This window comes from Cyprinodon variegatus, unplaced genomic scaffold (genome assembly GCF_000732505.1).
Source record: "Cyprinodon variegatus isolate N-32 unplaced genomic scaffold, C_variegatus-1.0 Scaffold213, whole genome shotgun sequence".
Taxonomy (NCBI): domain Eukaryota; kingdom Metazoa; phylum Chordata; class Actinopteri; order Cyprinodontiformes; family Cyprinodontidae; genus Cyprinodon; species Cyprinodon variegatus.
Window position 1 is genome coordinate 1,024,636 of NW_015150666.1, and position 12,489 is coordinate 1,037,124.

Here is a 12,489-nt window from a genome sequence, read left to right on the forward strand (position 1 = left end):
TATATTTGAACCTGTATGTATAATTTTGAATCCCTTCTGGAGAAAATGTATTAATAATTAATTTCTGCTTTTCTAAGGTGTTTGATTGTCTTGTTGTGTGATCTTTTCAACCTGGAGAAGGAACATTGCAGAACATTCAGATCCCTAAATGTATACTTCATGATGGCTGCAAGTAAACCTCCGAGCAGAACTTGATGCATACATGTGAATATATCTACATGAATTTCCCCATTGTGGGAAAATAAACAGATTTTCTATTCTTTTTTTTATTCTATTCTATTCTATGAGAGACTTACAGGATATCATCTATTTTGGAGATGATGTTTTCAGCGTATGAACGTTCCCGCTCAAGAGTTACACGATCACGGACTCTTTCTTGGTCCAGTCTTGCCAGCTCAGCTTCAGCCACCGTTAGGCCCATACTACGCTTCTGCCTGAAATATGAAAACATTAATATTTTAATCTATGGGTTGCTGTTAAAATGGACAATGTTATAAGCTGTGGCCACATTTCAATGCCAAAATGAAGTAGCCAGAATCAGGGGCAAAGCAGCCTCATATGTGTCCATAAAGTAACCTATTTGTACTTTGAGATCAACAATTTGCAATCTAAGGTTTAAATACAATTTACAGGAAAAAAAATACCTCTTTTAAAAAAAAAAAAAAAAAAAAGACGACACATTTTAAAGTGGCCATGTTTACCTAAAATCCTCCAGGTTCTTCTCAACTTCAGCTTGCAAAGAGTCCTGCAGTGTTTGAACATGTTGCCTATTTATTTCCTCTGGTATTAGCTCTGTCCGCCGCCGGTCTTCAAAAAACAAACAAACCCCAAAGCGATACCCAAAAAAATAAGGTTAACAGAACAAAGAAAATAAAAACCACAAAACAAAATATCCCAAATGTGACACACTTACCAAGATCAGAGGAAACAGATTCTGGAACAGGAACCTTTAAATTCTGCAACAGAAAAAGGTTTTAAAACCAAGGAGTTGGTAGTGTATAAAAAAAAAATAAAAAATGGAACTTTTAGAAGAGAATGTGGATAATTCAGACAATAATGTTAGGAAATACTGGTGGTATTCAACAACTTAAAAAAAAAAAACGTAGACTCACTGCTCCTCGATCCATAAAAAAAGTGTGAAGGTCCAGGAAAACCCGTCTGGTCTCTTTGGAGTTGGTCTGCTTATAGAGCTCCGCATAGAGGTAGCACAACTGAGAATGGGACATTAGGACTGATTTAGAGGACGCCAGGCCACAGAGAAACAGATAATTACTATATTTAGAAGAGTCTTACCACAGGAGCAGGTTCAAACTGAGTGATGACATGATGGAGGAAGGCTGCGAGGTGCGCAGGGCGGGACTTGAGCTGCTCAATGCTGTTAAAGCTGTCACACTGGCCGTTGGTCTAAAAACACAAACTCAGTTTACTTTTCGGTATATGAGGAGTAATTATGTTTGACAAATGTTAACATTAATCTCTTAAAATCCAACCTGATCTTGGTCTCGAATAAAATCATCATCTTCAGCTCCGATAATGTGGGAGATAACGCGAGAAGACGATGGACTGCTGAATGCGGTGGGTGACAGAGAGTCCTGCAAATACATGCATTCATCATGGGAATAAATCTCATTCTTATTTTAGGTTATTAAATACCTATTTGAGGATAAAATGAGGATATAAACATGGGTGCACTAGGTCTAATTTATGCAAAGTTTCTCTGATTACCACATCAACATTTAACTATAGGCTGAAGTAAATAGATACCACTAGGTCAATCACATCACAAATGTAACAGTGGCCGCAATACTCATGATTCATCCACTGAAAAAGAAAAGCAAAGGACCATTCTAAGTGTGATACATGTTTGCTAAAACATTCCTGAAGGGATTGACTTTTTTACATTCTATTATTGATGATAGATAATATTATAAATAATGAATAAACAAAATTTAGTCATTTGGACAGAGCCTCTTTGCAGAAAATGCTCACAACCTACAGTGCCTGAAATCTTAAAGGTCAGAGTGCAAAGGTAAGGAAATAAGAAAACAGAAATGCATTATAACTTGATATCATCACTATCACTGTTTAGCAATATCATTGTCATCAAAAGGGTTTTTTTTTAATATTCGTGCAGCCTTACATACCCCCGGCAATACCATTTCAATGAATAAGTATTAACTTGCTAAAGATGTTGCTTTACTAAGAAAAGTAGGGCTGCAACTAAGTATTATTTTACAAATCGATTAATTTGTTGATTATTTTTTTCAATTAATCGATTAATAATCAGATAGCCAAAGGTTCCTTAAAGAAGAATTTTTACGAAATAAAACCAGGTGAAACCCAAACTTTTCCACTTGAGGCGTTCTGGATAGAGCATACTGACAGATATTTTTTAGATTTTTTTCATCTTAAATGTTTATATATTTTTTTTACAGTGTTGGTGTAATTACTCCTCTAATTGGGTTGCTCTTAAGGCCTGTTTTACAGTCTCTATACTCCAGTTAACGATAATTGATTAAATAATTGATAAAAATCCTTTTACACATCTCAAATTGAGTACTTAGGAAGAAGAATCCATCTTTTAAAATATTATTTATAGTTAAAGCAAAGCCGCATAATTTCTGTTCCAAGTATTAGTTTAATTTGAGATATATTAAATAAATTTTTAGGTCAATATACAGCACGGCACATGATGATGCTCCATTTGGGCTACCCTTTTCAATAACTTAAAGATCGGTCCTGTGGATAAATGAGTCATGTGACTCATGGCAGTCTGAGCTGTTCTTTTAGGAAATAAAACAGGTATGACACTTACCTGATCAGACATGTTTTTGTTTCTCTGATGCAGGATTTAATCTAGAGGGATGAATTTGGTTTTGTATTTACAAGTAACTCCATGATTTCTGAATTGGCTGGACTAAAGTGGTCTGCTATCAGTTTCCAAACTGCAGAGGCAGATAGTGCAGTGTTGCCAGTTTCTTTCATAGGTGTTATATTTGGAGGTTACAGGTCTGGCGCCCCTAGTGGCTACAAGTTACAAAGTACTGCTTAAATGACAATAATGGATGAACGCAAACTCATCACGAAAGTATACATTTGCCAAATACCAACATATAAACTCTCAATACTCTTAAAAAACACATTTGTTTAGGATTGACTTCGACTGTTCTAGTTAAACAGTTCAACTGAAACATCATTAGTTCAACTTTTTATATTTTCTTTAGTCCAACTGTTTTTAATATTCTTTTCTGTTTCTGCATTTTTTTCCCTACTTGCTTTGATTTACTTTTATTTTCCTATATTTTAATCATGTAAAGCACTTTGCATTGTCTTTGTACTAAATTGTGCTATACAAATAAATTTGCCTTGCCTAATAAAAATGAAAAAGCGTTCAAACACAGTTTAAATACCAGGTCAGTGGTATCCTCGATCTCTGGGGAGTGGCAAGAGTTGAAGCTGTTTCGGGGTGTGCTCTTTGGGCTGGGGCAGGAGAAGTCTTTAGGACAATGGCTGTCTGGAGATGCTGGTCCAAACGTATGTGACATCTGGAAACATTAAACAAACATTCAAAAAAAAAATGTGTAAGTATTTTTTATTTTTTTTTTTCAAAAAGAATCACAAAAAGACCCCAGTTATAAAATACAATTCATTTGTTTTTAGTCAAACTAACATATGAAAACAAAGCTAATGAACATTTTGCATGATGAGTGGCAGTCAGTACTTACAGGAGAGCTGCTCCACGGCAGATCTGTGCTGCTGTCTACTCGAGGGGTATGTGTGCGATCCGTTTCATATATGCTACTGTCGTCCGCATCGCCACTTGAAACAGCCTCCTGAAGATCCATGCAAGATTTGGAAAAGTTTTGAACAATTAAAAATGGCCCACTATCCACACAATGAAATATACCGATGTTAACAAAATAATGAGTGACAAAGTAGACTTATTGCACTTCCAGAATCTAATTTCACAAAACGCAGCAGGCTAACAAGCAGAAACACTCTAAATAACACATAAAAGATATAAAACACTCTGCCATGCAGACACAAAAGACTGGCTTCCCACAGAGGAAGCCTAATCCTCTGATGAGATTAGGATTAATGTTTGTCTGGAATTATCCCCAAATGTGCTACAAAAATTATTCAAAGATTGTGAGGATATTTCTGGTAGATGCGTGTTAGTGGATTTCCTCTTTTCTAGGCTAAATTTGGAAGCTGGTACCTGTGTTGTTCCAGTGGCCTTGAAGAGCTGACCCTGCAGCTGAGGAATGTGTTTTTTAGCATCCTGGATGTCTTTCAGTAGTTTGGGGGTGGGGTTCCTGCTGTACTCCTCTTTCAAAGCCTAGACAGCGTGAGAGGAGTGACCAGAACAAAGAATAGATTTCAGATATTTGTACACAAATAAACACAAAAAGTACTTTGCAAAAGTATTTGCACAACCTTTCAAATGGTGAAGTTTATTTGATCTAACTATGCAATAAAATAGCACACAACTGTAAATCTGACAATAATGCACTGTTTTCATTTTTTTGCTAATAAAAACATGTAAAATGTGAAGAAATTTCCAATTCAGCCCTATCAGGCAGCTACATAGAACATTTTGTTGCACTTCCAACTCCCAGTCTTGTAAATATGGATCTAGAACTTTGCACACCAAGAAAATGTTGCCCAATCTTCTGTTAGGATAACTATACACATTGCCTTTCCTTAAAGGCACACTATGCAACATTTTTCAGTTAATTAATGTGTTCCATAACGTTATGGATGATTAAATGAGTCATTTCAGGTTGAACAAAGGTATTCTCGGCCGCCCTGGTGGTCTGTGGGGGAAATACTGCACTTGCAACTGCAGGAGCACCGACCCGCACCCACAGGCTCAGAAGTCTTGTGAGAGTCAGTCTTGCTTTACGGCGAGAACTGCTACACCCCCCAGTTAAAAGCATGCTCGTTGCTAGCACAGTGGCAATCTTTGTGCAGTTATGCTACGTTCACGCAGCAAAAGCAGCAAAATCGCGTCTGCTGCTTCATTTTTGCTGCTTGTACCAGTTAGTTCTGACGCGCGGCTGAAGCAGCTTTGCTGCTCTGGCTGCGCGGTGCAAAAGTGTGTCTGACGCGCGTTGGGCGGAGCTTCACTATCCTTTCTCTGCCTTGCAGCTATATTTGCTGTGATCAGTGGGAATAAAGTAGTTTTAATATGTTTTTAAGTGAGAAAATACACCTGAAAACGTAATCAGTGCAGTCAGTTCATTCAGATTATTATCCTGCCTTCAATATTTTTTCTGTCGGAGCTGCTCAGACCCCCACATACCAGGGATGCGCCGACAGTATGGATCCCTTCATCAGCAGCGGTTCACCGCGGCAGCTGGTAGGTGTTTTTCATCTAAATAATCCAAACTGCATATTCTGCCGCAGATTTCTGCATTTTAAGTTAATTTAGGCATCAATAAACTGTTTAAGAGGAGTGATCATCAGCGCTGTGTCTCTCTCCCTGCGTTAAACGCACCCGACGCGCTGCTTCAGCTGCTCAGACGTGCTGCGCCTGCAGCTCAAAACGCGCCGCGGGACCTTTTGCTGCGCCTTGACGCGCGTCAACCATTGACTTTGCATGTAAACTCGCTGCTTCTGTCGCGCCAGCTGTGTCCAGTGTGAACGCAGCATTAGTCATTCGCTGCTAAGCTCAAAACAACCGCGCCTGGCTTGACGGAGAAACCAGGAGAACAGCTGTGCATATTTACGACAGTGCACTTTTACTTTCGCCCTCTGGGGGGAGCCTCACTGGAAAATCAACACCGGTTGCATAGTGTACCTTTAAACACTTTGCAAAAGAGATCAGGCTCAATCAGACTGAATAGATAGTGTATTATACCCCTTTCCCGCTGGCCAAAAAACCTGATTAAACCTGGGAACAATTGGCTTTTAGACTTAGACAACTTTTATTGTCATTTTGTATGTACAGAGTGTGTACAAAACGAAACATTTCCATTACTTAAAGATATGCAGTGATCAAATGTAAACAGTGTGGGAGAAAAAAACTGATGCAAAAAAAGCATTGATATGGAAGTCCACAGCATTAAATATATACGTTGCAATATGCAGAATTTTGGATTGGTGTTATCAGTGTGATGTGGAGTGATTCTTAACGTGATTAAGAGTTTTCTCAACAGTTCAGCTGTCTGATTTTGGTGGGGAAGAAGCTGTTTTGGAATCTGCTGGCCCTGCATCAAATGCTGCAAAGATCTAACAAGCCGAAATAACTCTGTTTATACTGGATAAAGAACATGAAAGAGGGATTCAGACAGATAGCAGAGCAAAACAATAAAGCACACTGACTACGCCCTGGCTTCTTTACATGGAGCTCTCCATTGTTTACTTTTGTGATTTCTGTCGCACTGCTGGCAGCATCAACGTGATGGTGTCACCAGACATGCAGTGACGGTGGGATAGAGGGCTCGCAGATTGCCAGCGAGGGGTGAGACATGGCTTTTTTTGTTAGTTGGAAGGGAGCCAAAGACCGATTGTTAGTAGGTCGACCCATGTTTGAAAAACCTGCGTAACCCTGGTATTTTCAGTGCGAAAGGCTTTTGTGACCATGAGCTTTTAGGTCTGTTTCCACTGCATTTTTGTCTGAACTTTGACTGGATATTTCAGGACACATAAATGTTGGGTTTATGTTTCAGCTGCTGGGCTTTTATTTCCCCCCTAACAGCCCATCAGTTGATGGGGTGGCAACTGTAAGTCAGCTTTCTCTTCCATAGGGGTTAAATTTGTGTCTTCAGCTGTTCTGAATAAGGTAGCAGTTTGACAGGATAGTAAGGAGTCTGACGGGAAAAAAGACACAATCGGAAAGTAAAATATATCCGCTTCAGGGAAAATAAAAAACAAAATCCCTGAATCATAAGGTAAACCAGCCAGGTTTGTTCCCATAAAGGTTTATGTAGAAACACAGGGAACACACTGTGTGTGTAGCAATCAGGGCTGACATGAAGATTAACAGTTAATAAAACACTCCAACAAACAGTGTACATACTCGTGGTAGGAGTTCAGAACTGTAGAAAACAGATAGAAACAGCAATCCACTTTTAACTTGTTAGAGTAGCAAATACAGTTTAACCTTTGCTACCTGCCTTGTTTAAACCTACATACTGTCCTTTGAATGCTCAATCTCCCGCATCTGTTGGGTTCATAGGAAGACCCTCTATGCAATCAGTAGGACAGACACAAATAAAACATATAGAAGCAAATTTTATTCAATTTTGGATGATGAACAGAACAGTGAATGATTGTGTGATAGTAGCTGAGCTTCCATCAAAATGAGATGGGAATTTTAAGCAGACTTTTAAAAGGTCTAAAAAAAAATAAGCGCAAATTAGATGTGTTTTCATCAAGTGGAGCAAAAACACAAGGCAATGCAAAGGGTAAAAATGTAATAAATTGGCTGTAATCGCTTGGCTGCAGTAAAGAGGAAGAAGAGTTAGCAAGCTAGTGCGTAGCACTGATCAGTGATGGACATTTTTAATAAATACGTTGAAATCAGGTAAGGTTTATATACTTTATCATGTCAGCTACCATTAGAAACAGTTCATAGACATCGAGAGAGAAGCGTGATTCTACTCCTGCATTCAGGATGCCAGCGGCAGCGGAAACAGCTGATCAGTCATGTAAAGTAAATATTTGTTACATCAGAACTTATTTTAAAAAATGTGTTTTAATTGCTTCTTTGGTGCATTAACACTTGAAAAAAAAATCAAAGATCACATCAAGCGAGCATAGAAACCTTTTTGAAAAATTGGGTAAGGTAGTATGAATTTTGCTGTTATAAACATCCTGTAATGCAATACTTTAACATAATAAAGGGTCAGTATGTAAGTATTAAGAGAAAATGTTCAGTATAAATCATGTTAAGTCAGACTATTAGTAAATGGCACAAAGACATTTAATAGGAACTTAAAAAAAAAACAAAAAAAAAAAAAACAATGAGATAGATACATTATTCACAATGGCTCTATTCAGGAGCTGTGCAAAAAGTTAGGTAAAGGAGCCCACTGCCCAGGAAACATACAAGCGTTAAAGTAAAAGACAGTAGATAATAGACATTGTTATGCAAACCTGCAGATCCTGCTGTTCTTTTGAGAACTTCTTTTGCATAACATCAGTCTTCTGGTTGCAGCCGCTGCTGTTTTCCTCCTAAGGGTTAAACAGAGTGGCAACTGATGAGCCTATATCTGTTTATTGAGGCTAACCTTTATTTAAGATTATTTGAGGAAAGCACATAAGCAAATATGATAAACATGTATTTTTCGTACCCATGAAGGGTGTAAGGAGGGAAGGCGGTCCTGAGGACTATAGGGGCGCTCTGCTGCAGGAGAGTTTGGGGAGGATAAGCTAACACCCAAGATGTCAGGTTCTGCTTCAGGCAAAGGGATCTGGGCGAGCCCTGGAGGGCGTCCCAAAACCGTGAGGGCCACATAGGAGCCCGCTGGAACGAGAAACCAGATGAATTACACAATGTCATCTTCAGCTTTATTCTATTAAAATTTTTTGGTAAAATTGGTCTGGAGGAACTAACATTTGATAAGCTTCACTACTTCTGTGTGATTAGAATGTGTAACAAGGGTCCCGTTAACCTGGAAGACAACAGTGGCATAACAGTGAAAATTCAAATGACATGGGGGAAAAAAATACATGCAAAGCTGATCCAAAGAAAATTAGAACATCAAATGACACCCAATGTCCAGAAGATGGCAGCATACCACTGCTTTACCCAACCAAGACCCATATTTATCAATTTCTTTAACATTACATTACCTTGATGATCCTGTCTCCTGTCTGAACACCTGCCCGCATTGCAGCCCCGTCTGGCAAGCACAAAAAAAAAGCATTGATTTGTCTCAAGGGGCAGGACAGAGACAGAACAAATAAAAGAAAAACATTGATTTTAAAGGAAGGGAAAACAAATGTCTTCACGGGTAAATTGTTGATATTTCTACACAATGAATACTAAATATTGCCTCGATAGCCCAGATGTGGCAAAGGGCCTATTTTGGAAGCCCATAACAGTAGTTATATTACAAGTAAGACCTGTTTCACAGCTCCACCCCAAACAAAGGGATTTAGGCATGAGACGGGTTATTATGGGAGCCACGTCTGACTCTACACCCAAGAGGGTGAAGCTGGAGAAGTTTTTAAATCCCAAAAAACAAAACAAAAAAAACAACAAGGCTTGTCAATGGCCTATAACTGCAGCATAGAAAACACTGTGGGTAAACATGCAACCATTAAACACAGCTATTATGTATTACTATATATGCAGAATGCTTCTGAAGCATTGTTGTTTTTTTTTCTTTAGGGCAGACCTAATAATGAGGAACAGAAAGAAGAGTTTCAATGTCTGCATCACTGTTTTCCTTACAGTCTACTACAAACTAATGGATCACCTGTTTAAAATGGAAAAACATGCATCTTTTTGTTTATAAATGAAATATTCATTATAAGTCACTGAAAGTTTTCTTAAAATCGAGCTAACACTTATTGGAGAAAATAATCACAACTTGCATGAAAAGGTGCCATGTTTATATAGCCCCCTGGTAGGTGAAATATATTCATGTAACACCTTTAGCAGCTGTGAAAATTATACACAAAAACAAATAGTACTGAGAAATAAAAAAAAAGTGGTGTAGCTGTATAAGACTGTTTTTAACTGGTTCTTTAAAAAGTGAGTAGAGTTTATGCAGTGTAAGGACAGTGGTAGGGATAGCCAGAGGGCTGAAAATTCCAGTCTTCAAGAGTTTTAAAACAATCCATAACTCAATTTCAAAATGTTCCTTAAAAAGCACATTCAGAAGAAATTTCATTGATGCACGCTTAAAATATATTCCTAATCCCTAATTGTGCGGTTTGCATCAGAAAGAACCCAACATCCTTGGGCTCCTGAATGCACCTCTACATAAAAATAACATGTAAACCGCTTGTTTTGTTTGTGGTCCCATTAGATGCTGTCTACATGCTGACTGATTGTCTGGGAGAAAAATGCTTTACCGTTCTGTCATCACGAATGTAAACAGGAGTGGTGTGAAGCTAAAATCCCAACTATAAATAAAGAACGGCAGAGTGAGAAAGCAGCATGCCCTCTGTTAAGTACAGTGAAAGATTTGTTGCTGGTGAGGGTATCTTTAATTTCAAAAAGCCTTGGGAACCTCGTTAGAACATAAGGCATAACCTACATAAAATCTGGTCACTTCAGACAGAAAACCAAGAGTTTGCTTTCATGGGTATAAATAATTAAATATAAATGAACAAAAAAAGAAATCAATAAAGAAATTGTCTAAAAGACAAACCAAAAACAAGAAGGCTGACCTTCGTCTTTGGGGATCTCTGTTCACAGCCCTAAATTCTACAGAAAAATGAGGTATAAACTGAAAAAAAGATGGCATAGAGCACTGTGTCTGATTGCTTTGAGATACTGACAGTAGCAAACGACACTAAGATGAGTCTTATCAGGAAACCTTGGTTGATTACTATATGACTCATTATGGGCATTTTAATGCAGCATCTGGACTTGATCCATGGAAAATGACTCCTTTAGCACATAGCCTAGTCTGTTTCTCAGCAGCAATCGGAGTTCTTATATCCAACTCTAAGTGTGTTTCTATCTTTATACAAAAGACAGGGGAAGCTGTTTTTGTATGGCCTTAGAAACGGGAGCACATTAGGTAAACCAGAACAGACAAGCCTTGATAACAGGGCAACAAAAACCATAAAAGAGTTCCTTCCTTTTCTTTTTTCGGACACGACAGCTTGTGCTTTTTTTAGAGGTCGACAGCAGAACTACATCACCATCTACAGGCACTCAGAAACTATAAGCACTGACTCAGAAGCATTCTACAAAAAAGTGCAGATAAAGTAATATAATGCAGACTGATTTTAAGTTCAAGACTTATGACTCATCCCAGTCATCAGTTTGATACCGAAGTTTAAACGATATTTTGTGAAACTGATGTTTCAACATATATTTTAATGTGAAGGTATATAGCTCACATCTTGCTATTGTACAATAGGAACTGGTTTTTCTTCCTTTTAAGAGAAACACTAAACTTTACCTTCTTTGACCAGCTGCACAAACACAGGGTTGTCACCACTGACAGTGAGCCCAAAGCCATTTTCATCTTTCTGGATGATCACACATCGTTGGACCAGACCTGTAAAGTGAGACAGGACAGAAAATACAAGACAGCATGTTCACAAAGATGAGGAAGTCCATGAAAGACGGTACTTTTTACTTCAACATTCTGAGGTTAACAAATAGGAAAGTTAATTTTGGTTAAGTTTCACATCCCTTTGAACAAACAAAAAGAAAATACCAAAATTTGTGTTTGTTCCTCCTACTCTATTAGTCATAGTGAAATCTGTCTTAAAGGGAAATCGATGTAACCAGATGGGCATGAACTGTAGAGCTGTTGGTGAGCAATGTTTTTAAACAGCTGATATGTAAACATACACATTCTTATAGCATCCAGAAGTTAAGACTCAGGGTTAAAACAATCGGATAAATTAGTTATTGAAATAATGATCTAATCTATTGATCTGATAATAATTAGCTAGAATTGACAAACTAAGACAACATTTGATGAAAGAACAAACAAACCACTCAGAGTGGTAAGCTAACCAAGTACATTTTTAGCTATTAACTATCCTCCTAAAATATGCTATGATATGTTTATTTTTTAAGTTCAAACACTTGTTAACTGAGACTTGTTAATTTGAAAAGAAATATAATAATTGCTACATAAACTGATTAATAAAGTAATGAAAAGCTGCTGCCCTACTCTGGATAAGAGAGTAGATAATAACAATTGCTTCATGCCAATAGTTAGGAATGGGAAAACTAATAATTCTTAACATGTTTTAGTATCAAGGTAAGACTATGTCCATTCAGTCCAGAAAACAAACATTTTTTTAAGGAGATATTTTTGCAAGTTTTTCTTCACCTTGAACTTTTTCACATTTTGTCACCATCAACCAGAATTTTCTAATGACAGAACAATAAATTAAGCGTTCTCCTTATGGTGCGTTCACACATAACATGGTCTGGACGTCAAAGCATCTGATACACATGCAAAAGTTCAAAAATCGGAACTTTTGCAGCTTGACACGAAGCATTAACCAATCAGAGAAGTTAATCTAGGAGTTTTTTGGGGAGACAGACTATATGCGAGCAGTTATCACATATGAACACATAATAAAAGTAAATAAATATAATCCATTCTTCTGGTTTTAAAAAGCCAGAAGAATGGATTGTTATATATAAGAAAAAGAGAGCTGAACTATGGCGAAACAGTAAATACCTACATTCCCTAAAAATATTAAAACCTGCTGGCAAAAAATTATTTTATATTGTGGGTAGGGGTGGGTATTGGCAAAGAAGTCACGATTCGATTCGAATCACGATTCACATGCCACGATGCGATTCTATCACGATGCATCACGATACTTGAA

At 37.7% G+C, this 12,489-nt stretch overlaps 1 protein-coding gene across 4 annotated transcripts in view; it reads right to left on the minus strand.

The window, feature by feature from the left end:
• The window catches only part of arhgef12 (Rho guanine nucleotide exchange factor 12), a 73,663-nt gene that overhangs the window by 21,213 nt on the left and 39,961 nt on the right, over window positions 1-12,489 (minus strand). For all 4 annotated transcript variants that reach the window (XM_015380426.1, XM_015380425.1, XM_015380424.1 and 1 more), the window contains 14 exons: window positions 11,094-11,192; window positions 8,803-8,852; window positions 8,564-8,621; window positions 8,301-8,473; window positions 8,104-8,181; window positions 4,220-4,339; window positions 3,726-3,833; window positions 3,411-3,545; window positions 1,491-1,592; window positions 1,294-1,404; window positions 1,113-1,211; window positions 914-956; window positions 702-807; window positions 297-434 (listed from right to left, as the gene is read on the minus strand). In XM_015380426.1, coding sequence (XP_015235912.1) covers window positions 297-434; window positions 702-807; window positions 914-956; window positions 1,113-1,211; window positions 1,294-1,404; window positions 1,491-1,592; window positions 3,411-3,545; window positions 3,726-3,833; window positions 4,220-4,339; window positions 8,104-8,181; window positions 8,301-8,473; window positions 8,564-8,621; window positions 8,803-8,852; window positions 11,094-11,192 — 1,420 coding nt within the window. The remainder of the gene's footprint in view (window positions 1-296; window positions 435-701; window positions 808-913; window positions 957-1,112; window positions 1,212-1,293; window positions 1,405-1,490; window positions 1,593-3,410; window positions 3,546-3,725; window positions 3,834-4,219; window positions 4,340-8,103; window positions 8,182-8,300; window positions 8,474-8,563; window positions 8,622-8,802; window positions 8,853-11,093; window positions 11,193-12,489) is intronic.